Source organism: Zootoca vivipara, chromosome 6 (genome assembly GCF_965207765.1).
Source record: "Zootoca vivipara chromosome 6, rZooViv2.hap1.1, whole genome shotgun sequence".
NCBI lineage: Eukaryota > Metazoa > Chordata > Lepidosauria > Squamata > Lacertidae > Zootoca > Zootoca vivipara.
The window spans coordinates 86,593,341-86,610,673 of NC_142589.1; the positions used below are offsets into that span (position 1 = coordinate 86,593,341).

The window sequence follows — 17,333 nt, forward strand, 5'->3', positions numbered from 1 at the left end:
CGCAGGAAGGCCTGCTGCCAAAGGAGAAGGGATTTAAATCTCCACTCCCTCGCCAGACTGTTTTCCAGGGCCCGGTGCCAATTCCAGACCTCACTGGGTTCTGCTTCACCCGCTTAAGGTGACCCTGGCGACCCAATTCCACCTTTCTGTCTCTGCAAATCGGTCATGGCAAAGGTCTGCTATGTTGCCAAACCACTGCCCAGTTGTTATTCTTCCTCCCCCCCCCCCAAAAAAATGTGTTGTCGAATAATGCGACTGGATTCCAGGCTTCTTAATCCCCTGAATGCTTGTTCCTTGCAAGGCGTCAGCACCACGACAGGCCGGTGGGGTCCCGGAAACCTGCGTCAACGGGAGCAATTTGTGCGCTTAACGTTTAAGTGCCCAAAATAATACAATAATTTATTACGGTCAAAGACCAGAAATGCCCCCAAAATGCACCCTAGGATTCGGGAGCCTCCCCAGGTGCAATAAGCACTCTCAGGATTGGATCGGATTTGTTTTCTTTTGTGGTACATTGTTTGTTTGCTTGCTTTTTTAAAAAGTGGTTTACCAAAAGGGATACAGTGGTACCTCGGTTTATGAACACAATTGGTTCCGGAAGTCTGTTCATAAACTGAAGCGTTCATAAACTGAAGCGAACCTTCCCATTGAAAGTAATAGAAAGTGGATTAATCTGTTCCAGACGGTCCGCGGAGTACTTAAACTGAAGCGTCCATAAACTGAAGCGAACTTTCCCATTGAAAGTAATGGAAAGTGGATTAATCCGTTCCACAGAGTACTCAACCTGAAGCGTACTCAACCCGAAGCATGGGTGTAATTGGTTCCGGAAGTCTGTTCATAAACTGAAGCGTTCATAAACTGAAGCGAACTTTCCCATTGAAAGTAATGGAAAGTGGACTCATGACCTCCGGCTGCCGCGGCCATCGTAAAGAAGCACGGGATAGCCTCTCGGGGAAAAGTGAATTAATCCGTTCCAGATGGGTCCACGGCGTTCGTAAACCGAAAATTCGTAAACCGAGGTGTTCATAAACCGAAGTTCCACTGTAAAACTATAAAACTATCACAATAATTTAAAACGAACAATAAAAATTTCATGGCATTTGAAAAGTTACCCTTTGCTTTGATCAGCGGAAACGGCACTTTTAATGTTAATACACACAACTGCATCAGTAAGAACTCAATAGTTTAGTTTAGCAGCAATGTAGAGCATGAGATCTCGGGGTCATGGGTTCGAGCCCCACGGTGGGTGAAAGATTCCTGCACTGCAGGGGTTGGACTAAATGACCCTCAGGGTCCCTTCCAACTCTACAATTCTATAATTCTATGACATCAGGCAAGCACCTTCCCTATATTCCTTTCGGCGCCTGCTGAAGACGTTTTTATATAGACAAGCCTTCCCAGATGTTTAGAAAGTTTGTCAGAGTTTTAATTTGTTATCTTGTTGCGATTTTAAATTAAGATGGTAGATATATATTTTTGGGTATTTTTTTTTGTAAGATGCTTTGAGGTTTCCCCACCCCCCCAAGCAAGTGGTATATAATTTTTATGAAATAAACAGGACCATAGAATTGTTGAGTTGGAAGGGACCCCAGAGGTCATCCAGTCCAACCCCCTGCAATGCAGGAATACGTAAAACAAAATAGCAACAGACTAAAAACAAATTCAGACTCGAATCAACTTCCTAAGCTTCTGTACAGGCCTGTCTTAACAAACATGGCTTTTTTTAAAAGCAGGCACCAAAAGGAGTACAGAGAATGTATCTGACTGATATCAACAGGCAGGGAGTTCCAAAGTGTTATTAATATTATGAAGAATCAAGTACAATCCGGTGCAAGTGTCTGTGACAGCAGATGCTCTGCAAGGAGTCCTCACAGAAAGCAAACCGTGCCCATCACCTTTTGTATTTTTTTGTATTTGTTTTAATAATTTTTTAAAAATGTATTGATTAATTAAAATTTAATACAGTCTCTACAAGAAAAACAGAATAATATACATAGCATTGAATTCATAGCATCATTTTAAGGTAAAGGTAAAGGGACCCCTGACCATTAAGTCCAGTCGTGGACGACTCTGGGGTTGCGGCGCTCATCTTGCTTTACTGGCCGAGGGAGCCGCTGTTTGTCCGCAGACAGTTTCTGAGTCATGTGTCCAGCAGGACTAAGCCGCTTCTGGCGCAACAGGACACCGTGACGGAAACCAGAGCGCACAGAAACGCCGTTTACCTTCCCGCTGGAGCGGTACCTATTTATCTACTTGCACTTTGACGTGCTTTCAAACTGCTAGGTTGGCAGGAGCTGGGACTGACTGAGCAACGGGAGCTCACCCCGTCGCGGGGATTTGAACCGCCAACCTTCTGATTGGCAAGTCCAAGGCTCAGTGGTTTAGACCACAGCGCCACCCGTGTCCCTTAGCATCCTTTTACACAATCTTAAAACGTAGGTTCTCCACAGACACGTTTGCGAAATGGGTTGGAGAAATTTGCCTTTTACTTCCCTTAAGTAAAAAAAGAAAGAGGGGGGAACAGGTTTCTTTAGAACACCTTTTGCGACCCTTCTAAGCCCAGTTAGTCACTCTGAAATAGCCACGTCCCAGATATTGTGGTGCTCAGCCTCAACGCCTTTTGCATGAGAACACGAGCTAAGCTTCGTCTGGGAACCTGGTTTCTACTGAGTCAGAGGCTCAGAGCTGCCCACACTGACTGGAAGCAGATCTCCAGGGTTCTGAGCTCAGGGGTCTCTCCTGGAGATGTTGGTGGGCAGAGGGGCCGTCTTCTCCAGAGGACTGGGGAGGGGGGCACGCAACATCTCGAGGAGCCAAGGAGCAGAGCTGAATGCCCAATAAAAATGGAGGGAGCCCGGCCCCCTCAAAATAGAATCATAGAATCATAGAACTGTAGAGTCGGAAGGGACCCCCAAGGGTCATCTATCCCAACCCCCGGCCATGTGGGAATCCCAGCTAAAAAACAAGAGATATAGAATCCTTCTGAATGGTGCAGGTTGGCAGCTTCTGATACATTAAAGCAGGGGTAGGCAAACTAAGGCCTTCTCAATCCAGCCCGCAGATGGTCCGGGAATCAGTGTGTTTTTACATGAGTAGAATGTGTCCTTTTATTTAAAATGCATCTCTGGGTTATTTGTGGGGCATAGGAATTTGTTCATTCGCCCCCCAAAAAATATAGTCCGGCCCCCCACAAGGTCTGGGGGATGGTGGACCAGCCCACAGCTGAAAAAGGTTTCTGACCCCTGCATTAAAGCGTAATGAAATATTATAATAATAATAATAATAATAATAATAATAATAATAATAATAAATTCAGAGGTCTGAAACTGCAGCGGACTCCCCCCTCCTAATAATGGCGGCTTCACAGCCAACATGGGAACAGGGCTCCACCGACTGAGGCCCCTTGCTCAGGAAGGAGGCCCCCCAGGGCCTTTGTCAAGATCATTCCCTACCCGTAAACTCTGTGACTTCAAGGCTGGAATGTGCCTTCTCTGTGGGGCACCAGCTTTGAAGACGGAGAGAGAATTTTGGCAGGGGAGGAATGGCCCCTGCCAGGGCTCTCTGCCAAGGAAGGTGGCGGCGTTCTGTTTTCCAAAGGCTGGAAAGGTAGCTTTCAGCTTTGAGCTTTTAGCCCTTCCCACGATTCCTGAGACAGCCTCTTTCCTGAACATAACAAATGCCAGCCAAACCTTCCCTTCAAAACTAAGCCCCTACAAATAAAGATGCTAGTCCTCTTGCTTCTTAATCACATACTGCGCCCAGTTCTGAGCGCCATGATTTAAGAAGGATATTGGCAAGCTGGAAGGTGTGCGGAGGAGGCAACCATGCCTGATGAGGAATAGTTGAAGTTGCTGGGGATGTTTAGCTTGGAAGAGAGGAGACTGCGAGGAGATATGAAAGCCACATGGAAGAGGGAGCAAGCTTGTTTTCTCCTGCTCCGGAGGGTAGGACTCGAACCCATGGCTTCAAATTACAAGAATTGAGATTCCCACTAAACATCAGGAAGAACTTTCTGACAGTAAGAGCTGTCTGACAATGGACCAGACTCCCTCAGGAATGGACTCTCTTGTGGAGTCTCCAGTAGCGGTTTAGTCCCGCTAGTTATATGACCCGGAAAGCTTTCTGTGGACAAACGCCGGCTCCCTTTGCCTGAAAAGCAAGATGAGCACCTCACCCCATAGTCACCTTTGACTGGACTTAACCATCCAGGGGTCCTGTACCTTTTACCTTACCTTCCTTGAAGGTTTTTAAGCAGAGCTACGATGGCCATCTGTCATGGATGCTTCGGCGGAGATCCTTGCATTGCAGCGGGTTGGACTGGATGACCCTTGGGGTACCTTCCAAATTCTATGATCCCCAGAAATCGTCATCCTATTTGGAAAACCTCAGAGCAGGTGTTCACTTTTTTATTTTCGAGCAAAAACTTAGGAACGCTAACCAGTTTGGCCCCCATTCCTCCTTGTGGGATGTCCAGGGGTTTTGCAAGAGACCAAGGAGGAGACCTTGACCACCCCTGTAAACAAAAAATGAAACAAAAAACCAGCACCCAAGGGATGCTATCATTTCCTTGCAGCAGAAACTCCAAGTCAAAGATGCAACTAGGAGGCATTTTCACACACTCTTTAGAAGTATACAGAGCCCTCGCTGGTCTTCTGGTCGTAGGCTTGTATCTGTGCCTTGATGTGGGTGAGCTTCCTCTTGAGATATTTGCAGCGCTCCTGCTTCTCCAGGAAAGCCGGTTCCTCAAATTTGCAGGGTGGGCAGAGAGATGGGGAAAACAGAAATGCGTCAACATGCATTTGCAATGTGAATCAAATACCCACCCAATTTTCCAGGGACAGTGCCCGAGTTAAGAAAGCCATCCTGGCTCCAGGTTTGATCCCAGAATGTCCCTATTTCCCCCAGCAGTGCCAGGCTTGGGGAGGAGGATGAGACAGCTACGGCTGCGAGGGGGCACCCCCTTGCCTCTCCGTAGCCACTCCTGCCAGCTCTTACTCATGCTTTCCCCCAAAGAATCCTGGGAACTGTAAAGGTAAAGGTAAAGGGACCCCTGACCATTAGGTCCAGTCGTGACCGACTCTGGGGTTGCGCGCTCATCTTGTGTTATTGGCCGAGGGAGCCGGTGTACAGCTTCCAGGTCATGTGGCCAGCATGACAAAGCCGCTTCTGGGAAACCAGAGCAGCGCACGGAAATGCCGTTTTCCTTCCCGCTGTAGCGGTACCTATTTATCTACTTGCACTTTGACGTGCTTTCGAACTGCTAGGTGGGCAGGAGCTGGGACCGGGCAACGGGAGCTCACCCCATCACGGGGATTCGAACCGCCGACCTTCTGATCGGCAAGCCCTAGGCTCTGTGGTTTAACCCACAGCGCCACCCGCTTTCCCCCCAAAAGAACTGTGGTTAGGTCAGAGTCCTCTCACAGAGCTACATTCCCATCGTTGCCTGGGAAAGTGGGATTGACTGTTAAACCACTATGGGAATCGTAGCTCTGGGAGGAGAAATGAGGGGTCTCCAAGCAAATCTCAGCATCCTTAACAAACTACAGTTCCCACCAGGGCTGCTGGCAGGGAGGAACAGGGAGTACGCATGTACTGGGCCCCATTCCAGCAGGGCCCCCAAACTGATAGCCCCCTACCCCACATTGGGCAAAAGATTCCTGCATTGCAGGGGGTTGGACTTGATGACCCTTGGGGTCCCTTCCAGTTCTACAGTTCTATGATTATTTATCTTTCAATCAAATACCTGAAGGGCTGTCACATGGAAGATGGAACAAGCTTGCTTTCTCTTGCCCTGGAGGGGAGGACCTGAACCAGTGGGTTCAAGTTACAAGAAAGGAGGTTCTGAATAAAAATTTGGAAGAACTTTCTGGTGGTATGAGCTGTTTGGCAATGGAACGGTTTCCCTCAGAAGGTGGCAGACTCTCCCTTCCTTGGAGGTTTTTAAGCAAAGGTTGGATGGTCATCTGTCAGGGATGATTAAGTTGAGGTCCCTGCATTGCAGGGGGTTGGGCTAGATGACCCTTGGAGTCCCTTCCAACTCTACAATTTTATGGCTCTATTAATTAGACATTTCTAAAGAAAGTTATAAAACAAAAGGTGGAGAAAACACTAATGCTTTGGCACTTGGCGGGCAGCACCAATTGGCATACGGTGTGCCGGGCTCAGGAAATCCTGCTGCCACAATTGGTCGTCAGGATTCTTTGAGGGAAGCCATTGCTGTTTAAAATGGTGTGAGACGGCTTTAAATAGGAGTTAGGAATCCATTTGCAGCCTTAGGGAAATCTTGAAATGATGCTCACTTCTGACTTTTATTTACCTCCTTCTTGCTTTGGTAATCTCTCCACACAGTGGAAACCCGGCTTTCCTCCTGCAGAGAGAAGAGAAGCATTAAAAACCCCTCACTGAAACAAGCCAGCAAATCTCAGAATCATTGCTCCAAGCTAAGGAGGGACGGGTCTCTCAATTTGGTTTTTCTTCCCCTCCACAAACTTAAATTCAGCTCTCCTCATTTGCAACAACAAGCTGCATTATATTTATTTTTTTAAAGACTTCATGAAAGTTCACCATCATGTCAGTGCGAATTTTGCATGCAATTTCACCTCCTATGCAATTTTCCACCAATACAACGCATTTGCAGTATGTTATTTTCATTAATAAATTCATGCTTGTGGCCACTTTGCTCCAGTAGATACACTTCTGTCCTCATTATTTGTCTGGAGAACTGCATTGCAAAATTCAAATGGGGGTTGCTGTTCAATGTAGTTTGCTCTTTGCAGTTGCAAACTTAAGGCCTGGTTAAGGCTTGTTGTTTATATAAAGGTAAAGGTAAAGGGACCCCTGACCATTAGGTCCAGTCGTGACCGACTCTGGGGTTGCGCGCTCATCTCGCATTATTGGCCGAGAGAGCCGCTGTTTGTCCGCAGACAGTTTCCAGGTCATGTGGCCAGCAGGACTAAGCCGCTTCTGGCGCAACAAGACACCGTGACGGAAACCGGAGCACACAGAAACGCCGTTTACCTTCTCGCCGGAGCGATACCTATTTATCTACTTGCATTTTTGACGTGCTTTCGAACTGCTAGGTGGCCAGCATGACAAAGCTGCTTCTGGCAAACCAGAGCAGCACATGGAAATGCTGTTTACCTTCCCGCTGTAGCGGTTCCTATTTATCTACTTGCATTTTTGACGTGCTTTCGAACTGCTAGGTTGGCAGGAGCTGGGACCAAGCAACGGGAGCTCACCCCGTCACAGGGATTCGAACCGCCAACCTTCTGATCAGCAAGCCCTAGGCTCAGTGGTTTAACCACTGCGCCACCTGGGTCCCTTGTTGTTTATATATATATATTAAAAATGCATCAATGTGTATTAAGAACTACCTCCTTGTCCTGATAGCGGCGAGGAAGCTTGGAGAGCATCGCCTCCAGTTCCTTGAATTTTCCCAGCGCTGTGCGGACTTCATCGTACAGTTCCTTGTATTCTGCATACTGGTCATTGAAGACGGCTTTGTATTTTTCACGCTCATCCCTGCTTCCGATGGCTGGGTACTTTCTACGCCATGCAGCGAAAAGTCAAGAAGGAGAAAAGAAATGGGGAGGAGAGTCAAAGCCAAACTCAGAGTAGACCCACTGAATGAACACAATTCTCTTTGGCTTGGTTGAAGAGTAACGTTTTTGCCTGGGACCTAAAAATATATAATGAAGGCGCCACATGAACCTCCCTGGGGAGAGCATTCCACAAGTGAGGAGCCACTGCAGAAAAGGCCCTGTTATCGTGTTGCTGCCCTCTAGACCTTTTGTGGGACAGGCACACAAAGAAGGGTCTTGGAGGATCTCAGGGGGTCTGGGTACGTTCATATGGAGAGAGGCACAGGTGGACGAAGACTTTCCACGGCCCGGGGTGGCACCGTGGGCATGCACCCGGGGGGGCGTCGACCCATGCAGCACGCGTGCACAGGAAGCGCATGACACATGGGCAGGAAGCATGCGCTGAATGCAGCGGCTCCACTGGGGATGTTTGCCGGTGGCTCCGCTCCGCTGCGTAGCGGGGCCTCTCTGCGATGGCAGTTGCGCCGCGGCAGCGGCGGATGTCATCGGTGGAGGTGAGGAGGGGGCGCTGCCCCCCCCCTGAGTGGAGCTTGGGGCGCCCCACCTCTATCGCCCCTCCCTTGCTACACCCCTGGAGAGAGGTGATGCTTGAGGAATTGCAGTCCTGAGCTGTTTAAGGCCTTATAGGTCAAAAGCAGCACTTTGAATTGGGCCTGGAAGCTCATTGGGAGCCAGTGCAGTCAGACCAGGATCAAACCGTCTTGGCCAGGTGATCATCCTGGCCACCAAATTCTGCACCAACCGAAGCTTCTGAACCGACTTCAGAGACAGCCCTGTGTTGTAATCTAACCCAGAGGTTCCTAGAACATAGACAACAGAAGTTAAGATATCCCTGTCCAAATAGGGGTGCAGAAAAACCTTCTGTGGATTCCTGGACCATTGCTGCTTACTTACGACACATAGTCTGGGACGATGTGAGGTTTGGGGTGATGGCCTGTCGGAATGGCGAAGTTGAACACCTCTGGGTCCTCGCCCTTCTCCGAGAACTCAACATGTCTTGCAACTTTCTCCGTGGGATTAACTTCATCCTGGTCTATAACTTGCTGAGGCACACCTCGTAAGAGGATGGGCTTTTGCTGAGACGAAGGGAAGGAGACAAGGCGAGAGGGAGGCTCGTAGTTCATTTGCCCAACCTTCAAAGGGGAAAGAGAGCGTTGTGGACATCATTATCGTTGAGGGACTCATCATGTCATGAGCACAAGAAACTGCCTTTTATTTACAAAGTTACTGATTGAACCCCAGCACCAACTCTTTCCAACGGACAGCTCTGAGACACAGCCTGGAACTTTAGAGGACCAAAACTTAAACTCATTAGAAGAAGATGATCAAGAGGAGCTCTATATTTTGAACGAAGTGCAACCGGTGGGAGAGGCTGCACGGGACCTGCGCCATAATAAAAGAGCTGTATTGGACTCAGATTTCCAGGAACTGCTTCTCTCAGTGAGAGAGGGAGAGCGGGTTCCTGGCAACAACAACCAAGCTGTGTCAAAGAATAAAGAGGTGGCCTGGATTCAAACCTCCTTAGTGAGAGAAGGGAGGTGAGATCCAGGCGAAGGACTTGTTAAATGGGGGGATAAGAAAAAGAAAAAAAATAGAGGGGGGTTGGCAGAGGGGGTGCTGGATGGAAGAAGCTGGGCTGGAGTGGGTGAGAGATGGAGTGGGTTGAGACATAGTGCAAATAAGGGATGGATAAAATGGTTTGGAATCGGACTGCATACAGGAGTTGGTTTGGGATTTCCAGGGGCTGGTCACCGGGCGGAGGAGGGGGGATTTTAGAACAGTGGATAAGTGAGATGTTAGAATGTTAACTGTATAAGTTAGAATAATTTTAGTGAACAATTAAGAGGCTAAAGGGAATAATTAGAGTAATAAGAAATTTGTTATGTGGTGTAAGTAATTTTTTGTACAAGGAACATTTCGTACAAAGATTACCATGATAAAGGACAAAAGTGGTAAGGACCTAACAGAAGCAGAAGACATCAAGAAGAGGTGGCAAGAATACACAGAGGAATTATATCAGAAAGATATGGAGGTCTCGTACACCCCAGGTAGTGTGGTTGCTGACCTTGAGCCAGACATCTTGGAGAGTGAAGTCAAATGGGCCTTAGAAAGCACTGCGTAGAAGCAACTTCCAGGGCCGCTCTGACCATGTGTGGGCACCGGAAATAGGGCAGAGCGGCGCCGGAAGTCGCTTCTACGCATGCTGGGTGGCCCTCTTGGTGACGGTCACATGGCGGCAGCCATCTTGGTGACGGCCGCCACCATACGGCCACCACCAAGATGGCCGCCGAGCATGCGTAGAAGCGACTTCCGGTGCCGCTCTGCCCTATTTCCGGTGCCCACACATGGGCAAAGCAGCACCCAAAATGGAGGCTCCCTGGCAGGTAGGATATCCAGGGGATTTCTGGGATTTTTCTCCATTCTGGAGAAAAGCGGGAAACGGATTAAAATCCGGGGGTTTCCCGCGAAAAACGGGGTACTTGGCAGCTAAGGTTCAGTGAATCCTGCCCATTGTGTTTTGCAATACACATACATACATACATACATACATACTTACATACATACGCAGCTGGAGCATAGAACCATAGAATTGTAGAGTTGGAAGGCAACCCAAGGGACATCTAGTCCAACCCCTTGCAATTCAGGATCAACACAAGCATAGGAGCCAACTCCTAGGAGCTGAGTTCCCTTTGCCTCCCCCCCAAAAAATATTTGAGGGGGCAGGACCCCCCAAATTTGATGGGCATTGACATTCAAATGATGTGGGTGTACCGTGTCATGTGATGCATTATGTGGGGTGGGACTTACCTGCCCCCCAATATTTTACAGCTGCCTTTTTTGACTCTCTTGTGGGTCATAACTCTTGACCGTTCTGGAGGCCATGACTATCATAAGGAGCCTCTTCACGCCAACGTTGCCTTCTCCCAATGGTGGGGTCTTACCAGAGCTCTTGCGTTCTTCCGGACAACTTGATGCCTCCACATCCTGAGACAGACGAGGGAGCCGACCAGATAGAGTAGCGTGGTGAGGAAGAGGAAGGCGACGGCAGCCACTTGCCCCCCTTCGACTCGGCACAAGGCGACAATGAGCGGGTTGTTGGCAAACACAGAGTAGCAGAGTCCGCCCCGGTTGACGTCATGGACGTAGGCGATTGCAGCAGCCATGTACAGGAGGGACATGACAAGGTTGAGGCCAAACTCTGCCAAAGGCCACCAGTGGGAATCAAGAAGGATCGTCCTGTAGTACATGGTGACCCCGAGGCCTAGCAAGATCACCGTCACCAGCCACACCAGGCTGACCACCACCAGCACAAATGGGGTCATCGGGCCATAGTAATTGTATCCATACCCTCCGCCCAAGACACCGTTGTAGGGTAGAGAGTTGCCACCATAAAGCGCCGACCACTGGTAGTCCTTCTGGATGTAAGCGGCTGTGCAGGCAAAGACCATCCCTCCCAAGATCAGCTCCAGGCCTGCCATCAGCCTCAGGAGGCCAGGCCACGACTTCATGTAGGAATATTTGTGGTCGTAGGCCTCCAACTTCTCCTTATAGCTGGGTGGACCACTCGACAAAGCACCCTGGCTCACAGCAGTCAGCGTCTTCCCAGGTGCCAAAGGGGTGGCAGAAGCTGAGAGGGGTTCCTTACAATCGTTCCCATTGACAGTGGAGCTCCCCTCACCATCGAAGGTGGCTCTTTGAGGGTGCTCGGAAAACTGGGTGTGCTTGAAGTCTTCTGGAGTGTAGGTCAAGAGAGAAGTCTCAGCCCAGGGCTGTCTCTGCCAGCGGTGGAAGAAGTTCTTCCAAGATGGAGGAATGAAACGTCTAACGGGCTTCAAGGAAGATGGCTCTTGGTCCTGAGGTGAGCCAATGAAAGCCGGTTTGGCTGATGGAGATGAGCAGAAGCCATCTGAAGACCTAGAACCCGATGACTTCCCAGAATCCTCTGACCAGGTTCCCACTGGATGAAGCTGCCTGGAGGTGTTTAGAAGTTCCTCCCCTCCATCCATCTCAACAGGCCTCTTCTCTCTGGCTGGTGTCTCCTCAGAGCTCATGTCCTCCAATGGCCGGCAGAGAAAATCTTATCTGCAGCCTCCTATGGGCACCTCTAGTGTGGGTGGTTGAGGGGCGTCCCCCATTCTCCTCTGTGCCGTTTTGCCAAGTCTGGTGGTTGAAAGTTTGGGAACTGAAGGTGGAAGAGAATCAAGTGTTTCAGAATAAACGGGGTCCTTTTTTTTTTAATAGAGAAAATCGACAGCAGTTTAGTTTTTACAGCAATGTAAGGCGGTGAGAGGAGAGGTCCACAGGACTTCAGGAAGGAACTATACCACGTCAATGAGATCTTTTATGCCCCTCCCACCTTAAGACTCTAACCCAACAGTGCAGAAACTAATCTGTACAAGAAGTGATGTCACCTTCAAGAAATGTTTTGAACAGGTTATTTCCTTCAATGTAACTTAAGAGCTTAACATGGCGGGTACCCCCCCCCAGAATGGTTTGAGGTGGTACAGTCCCTCCCTGAAATGACCACACTCCGTTTTTCCAGCTTCCCTTGATCCTGTCGATTGATGCATAGTTTTCAGACCCACCTCATTCCTGTAGTTCTGAGTTGTTTTAAACTGTCTTTTAACATTGTGTTTTGATTTTTGTAACCCACCCTGGGAATATGGGGTGAAGGGTGGACAACAACAACAACAACAACAACAACAACAACAACAACAACAACAGCTATTTTTCTAGAAAAAAGAGGAGCTGGAACTCACCACGAACCCTTATAAATGGCAATGGTGCCCACCTGAAAGGAGCTGGAACAGAAATCCAGTGAATTCTGGCTGGAAAAAAGCTAGAAGAAGGAGGAGAAGGAGAAGGAGAAGGAGAAGGAGAAGGAGAAGGAGAAGGAGAAGAAGTCTCTCCAGTGGTGAGACTCCATTAGCCAACAAGGGTCATTCTTGTCCATCTCAGGCATTCTCAACACCCAAATCCTGCTTCCGCAAGCAGTCATCTGGTGCCTGGAAAGGTCACCTACTGAATCCCCCAAACCCTTGCATTGTTTTTTTTGCTACCCCTTCTTTTCATCTCCCTTGCGCTTGCTTCCCAACAAACCCCGCACACCCAAGGCGTTGGCCCTTGTCCACAATCTGGATGGAAGTTCTCGATCGTCACACATCTCCCCCCCCCCCCACAGATGCTTTGCACTGTACCTTCAATGGCCACGAAGTCTGCAGCATAGGCTGCCTTCCAGAGAGGGGAATCTGGCTCGGCTGGGTTCAAAGCCTCCGTCAGAGGATGCAGGTCATTTCCTCCGGCTGGGCCCAGCGTGGTCTCCAAAAGATGTGGGGAATGGATCTCGGTCGGCCTCTGCTGGGAAGTTACAAATGACCACGGGTGGGTGGGGGAATTGCTCTGCGGCGTACAGAAAGCTCTAGGCTACAAACCCAGCATGATATCAGCCCCTGGCATGGTTAAATATTAACTGTGGAGCGGGCAGGAGGAGAGAAATCTCACACACGGATCGAGTTATTAGTAAGGCTAGATACCCAGCCGGCTGTCTGTCTTGCGACAGATGTCCAATGGCTCGAGCTACAGGGTCGCCTGGAATAATGGTCGCTGATATCTATCAGGCAGGATATAAAATAGAATAAACAAGGGATTTGCCTATATTTTCACGTGGAAAATGCAGGAATCTTTTGCCCAGCGTGGGGCTCGAACCCATGACCCTGAGATTAAGAGTCTCATGCTCTACTGACTGAGCTGTCCCAGCTGCAAGGTAGGAAGAGGCGGGCCAGGCAAATGAAGGGCCACCCTCTCCTGCACCACTTCTCTCCCAGAACCAGAAGGGGACTGAAAAGGGCGGAGTAGAGGGAGCTGCCATGGGGGCGCAGTTCCCAACGGGGGGGGGGGGGGAGGTACATAAATTGGTGGAGGGAGAGTGGTCCCCACTTGGTGCAACTGCTCCCCAGAACATGGACCTGGGAACAGCTGCCTAGACACTAGATTGGTGTGCTGTAGAAGCAACTGTATATGTTATTTTAGGTAAAAAAAAAAATTCTTAACTATCTGCCGTGTGCATTCCGTTGGCTTGGAAGTTCCCTTGAATTCTAATGATGGGAGGGCTTTTTCAGAATATTTAAAGAAATATGGTCTGTTGAATTCCTGAGCAGGATCTGAACTATCAGCAACAGAAGGAATTAGAATAGAAAAAAATTCCTTCAGTAGCACCTTAAAGACCAACTAAGTTTTTATTTTGGTTTGGTCTTTAAGGTGCTACTGAAGGAATTTTTTTTCTATTTTGTTTCGACTCAGACCAACACGGCTACCTACCTGTAACTAGAAGGAATTAGAGGTTATTGTATGGTGGTTATGATATAAGAGACAGAAAACTGGGTGCAGCAAGGGAGAAAAATTAAAAACGCCACGGAGAACAGGAGGGGAAGTCGGAAAAAACAAAAGGAAAATTTATTATGTTTTGGTGTGTATGTGCGATTTTTTTGGGGGGGGGGGTTTCATAAAATATAAAAACGAAATGAATTCTGATGCCTTCTGCTTGTGAAGATGCAGGATTACAGGTGTTTTGAGTAGAACCCAGTTCACTGTACAAAAGTGAAATTCACCTGTGGTGTCCTGCCCACTTTTTCCTCAGGCCCCACCCACCTCTAACATGTGGCTCCCCAGGCTTCCCATGTGACTCCCCTCTCATGCTTCCCCCACTGGTCAGAGTTAAAGGACACATCCTGGCAAGGCGGCTGCAAGAGGCCAGGCGAAAAGGCTCTGAGGGCCACATTCTGACCCCCAACCCTTGCCTAAGGCTCGCCATCTCTCGGTCTAGAATGGTGTTTCCCAAAGTGGGCGATACCACCCTGTGGTAGTGGGGTGTGTGTGTGCTGGAACCATCCAGGAGGCTGGTAGTCACCTCGGGTGCAATTCGCGGGCGTTGAATAGAAATAATGGGGTGGTGGAAGCATAAAAAAGAGAAGAGAATTTTGAAAAACCGTCCGTACATGTTTCATCTGTTGTGTAACGCTTGCCGATGTAATGTAGAGTTAAAGTCGCAGTAATTCTTTTCCAAAATAAGTTGATGGCTGCACAGCAGGTTCATAATCCTTCTCTTAAGGATTATTTTTAAGGTTATTCATAATGTTCATTTTAAAATGATCCTTTGCTGTCCTAATTTTCGCATGTAATGTGAATGTTGTCAGGGTTGATTTTAATAAATAATTTGATAATTTCAAACTTCAAGGTCTTTCTTTACTGTGTTTTAGGACGTGGGTAGAAAAATAGATGCATAGAAGAACGCAAATTTGTCACTGCATCTTTCTGCTTGTTCTCATAAAGAAGGTAGATTTCGGGGCGGGGGCGGGTGCTGAGTACCAGTAATTCTTTTTTTCCTGAAAATGGGGCTTTTGGAACCTCTCGTCTACAGGAAAAGGCTGTTCTGATATGGTTAGACCACGAGATGGCAGAAAAGAGGCAGGGAAAAGCCTTTCCAACATACTGTACCAGCCTCAATGAAGATCTGGAGGATTAAATTCTACAGCATCCTTTCCCTGGTCTCCCCTCTCTGTGAGTTTGGAGGAATTCCCACTCTTACCACAATAGGCCACAAGGGTGGGGAGAATGTCTGGAGAGACCTCTAAGGTCCCATTCATCAAAATGGCCACCAATTTGGCTTAACCATGTCTGGAAGTAGAGCAAAGTGTTACACATTGCCATCTGTATAGCAGCCTGCATCAGGCTGGTGCCCTCCAGGTGTGGCTGGGCTTAGGAATGGCGGAGTCTTGGAATAAAAGACTCATAGAAGTTGGAAGGACCCCAAGGATCATAGAATTTTACAGAGTCGGAAGGGAACACGAGGGTCACAAAACTGAGAAGATCTATAATTGAGAAGATCCATTGGGGGCTCACCAAATTTTGGGCTAGCACGGGGTGCCATATTTTGAAAGACTGGCAAAGTCCGCCCTTGCCCTGAGTTTTGCTGAAACTCGCCTAAACTAAAAGCGAGACCGGGGAACACTCTACGAGCAAATAAGAGAAATGAATGGAAAGTTTGCAGCCTAAATAAATGACCAACCCTACTTTTCCATTTATCTTTCAAACGTTTTATTTAATTGTCTGCCTAATACAAAAGTATTCATATCCCCACAGCCGAGCCCTTAAAAAGGGGTCCCCAAAATGGCTTACATGAAATATAAAAGACAGAAACAACCCCCCCAAGACACACACAATGACCATGACAACGAAAGTGCTCCATCACACATGTTCTCTTGTTCTAATCATTACAACGGTCCTGCAAGGTAGGCTGGTGCTATCATTCCCATATTATGCTCAGGGGAAACAGAGGCTGAGAGCGCGGCTTGCCGATGTGGCTCCTTTCCAGGTGTTGTAGATCATAGCTCGCATCATCCCCTGCCCAGGTGCCAGGGATGATGGGAATTGTAGTTCAAAGCCTCTGGAAGGGGTAGCAGATCAGACAGCCACCCTAAGCCCCGTTTACCTGGATGTTAGGTAAAGGTAAAGGGACCCCTGACCATTAGGTCCAGTCGTGACCGACTCTGGGGTTGCGCGCTCATCTCGCATTATTGGTCGAGGGAGCCGGCGTATAGCTTCCAGGTCATGTGTCCAGCATGACAAAGCCGCTTCTGGCAAACCAGAGCAGCACATGGAAACGCCGTTTACCTTCCGGCTATAGCGGTTCCTATTTATCTACTTGCATTTTGATGTGCTTTCGAACTGCTAGGTTGGCAGGAGCTGGGACCAAGCAACGGGAGCTCACCCCGTCACAGGGATTCGAACCGCCGACCTTCTGATCAGCAAGCCCTAGGCTCAGTGGTTTAGCCCACAGCGCCACCTGGGTCCTACCTGGATGTTAGCCCCACCAAATTCAGTAGGACGCGCTTCTGACTGAGTCGGCACGGCTAAGATTCAACCGTGAGGCTTTTCTGATCTCTGGCTCATCTAGGGACGCTCCCTTGACATTTGCCTCAGATTTTGGCGTCCCAGATGATCTGGCCTCGTTTCTAAAGTGGAACAGGCCTGGTACTTCCTTTCTTCGCTGTTTCCAGAGTTTCTGTGTGTGCCTTGCTTCCAACCACGTCCGGTAATTTCCTGTCCGGTTCATCCCTCCCTTCTCCATGCACACTGACCGTGAAACACTAACAATGAAGCAATCTTGATGCAATTGTGCGCTGCTCTTTTTTTGGGGGGGGGGTTGATTCTCCTTTTACTGACACGCAGGTGCAGTCTGAGCACACTAGAAAACCGCTGCCCCCAAAACCGTCTCAGTGCAACGGCACTCGCGCCTCCTCTGCATTGCCTTCGGTGGAAGGGATGCAGATAAACTGGGGGTGAGCTCAAAGACGCACTGGTGCCACTTTTGATTCGCTGCATTTCTGAATTGTGGAAGCGCTGAATGCATAGCAGGGCAAACTCTCAAGAACAGCAAAGGGACAAAACAGGCAACTGATTCCCCGCCCCCAATGCTACATCCAGTTTTCAAAATACAGTAACTATTTTGTGACACAGTTTGCAGGAAAGAATAAAAATGTGAAGGAAAATCTCCTTGACGTATCTAAGAATAGCCCTATGAACTAAACCACAGTGGTAAATGCTAAATTCTGTAAAACTCTGGATGGGGCGGCATTTCATATGATTTTTTTTAAAATGTGTGAGGGACAGGGGATATCGCGAAGTCCCTCCCCTCCTGAGTTCAAGCCCATCCCCGAGCACAGGGGAAAGCAG

The 17,333-nt window shown here is 48.6% G+C and overlaps 1 protein-coding gene across 1 annotated transcript; it reads right to left on the minus strand.

The window, feature by feature from the left end:
• Nucleotides 1–1,939: 1,939 nt before the first annotated feature.
• OCEL1 (occludin/ELL domain containing 1) lies at nt 1,940–13,028 on the minus strand. Its single transcript, XM_035119323.3, has 6 exons — nt 12,800–13,028; nt 10,544–11,784; nt 8,496–8,734; nt 7,374–7,545; nt 6,317–6,367; nt 1,940–4,742 (listed from the first exon to the last, which is right to left on the minus strand). The coding sequence occupies exons 2-6, from the start codon at nt 11,651–11,653 to the stop codon at nt 4,623–4,625; spliced, it is 1,692 nt and encodes a 563-aa protein (XP_034975214.2). The 5' UTR covers nt 11,654–11,784; nt 12,800–13,028; the 3' UTR covers nt 1,940–4,622.
• Between the last annotated feature and the right edge of the window lie 4,305 nt (nt 13,029–17,333).

Bases quoted from the DNA above. Each gene is read 5' to 3' on its own strand.
- OCEL1 (XM_035119323.3), bottom strand. From the start codon at position 11,653: ATGAGCTCTGAGGAGACACCAGCCAGAGAGAAGAGGCCTGTTGAGATG. The intron at 7,546-8,495 runs GTAAGTAAGCAG...TGCATGGCGTAG, and splicing joins ATCGTCCCAGACTATGTGTC to AAAGTACCCAGCCATCGGAA. The intron at 4,743-6,316 runs GTAAATAAAAGT...TGCAAATTTGAG, and splicing joins ATTACCAAAGCAAGAAGGAG to GAACCGGCTTTCCTGGAGAA.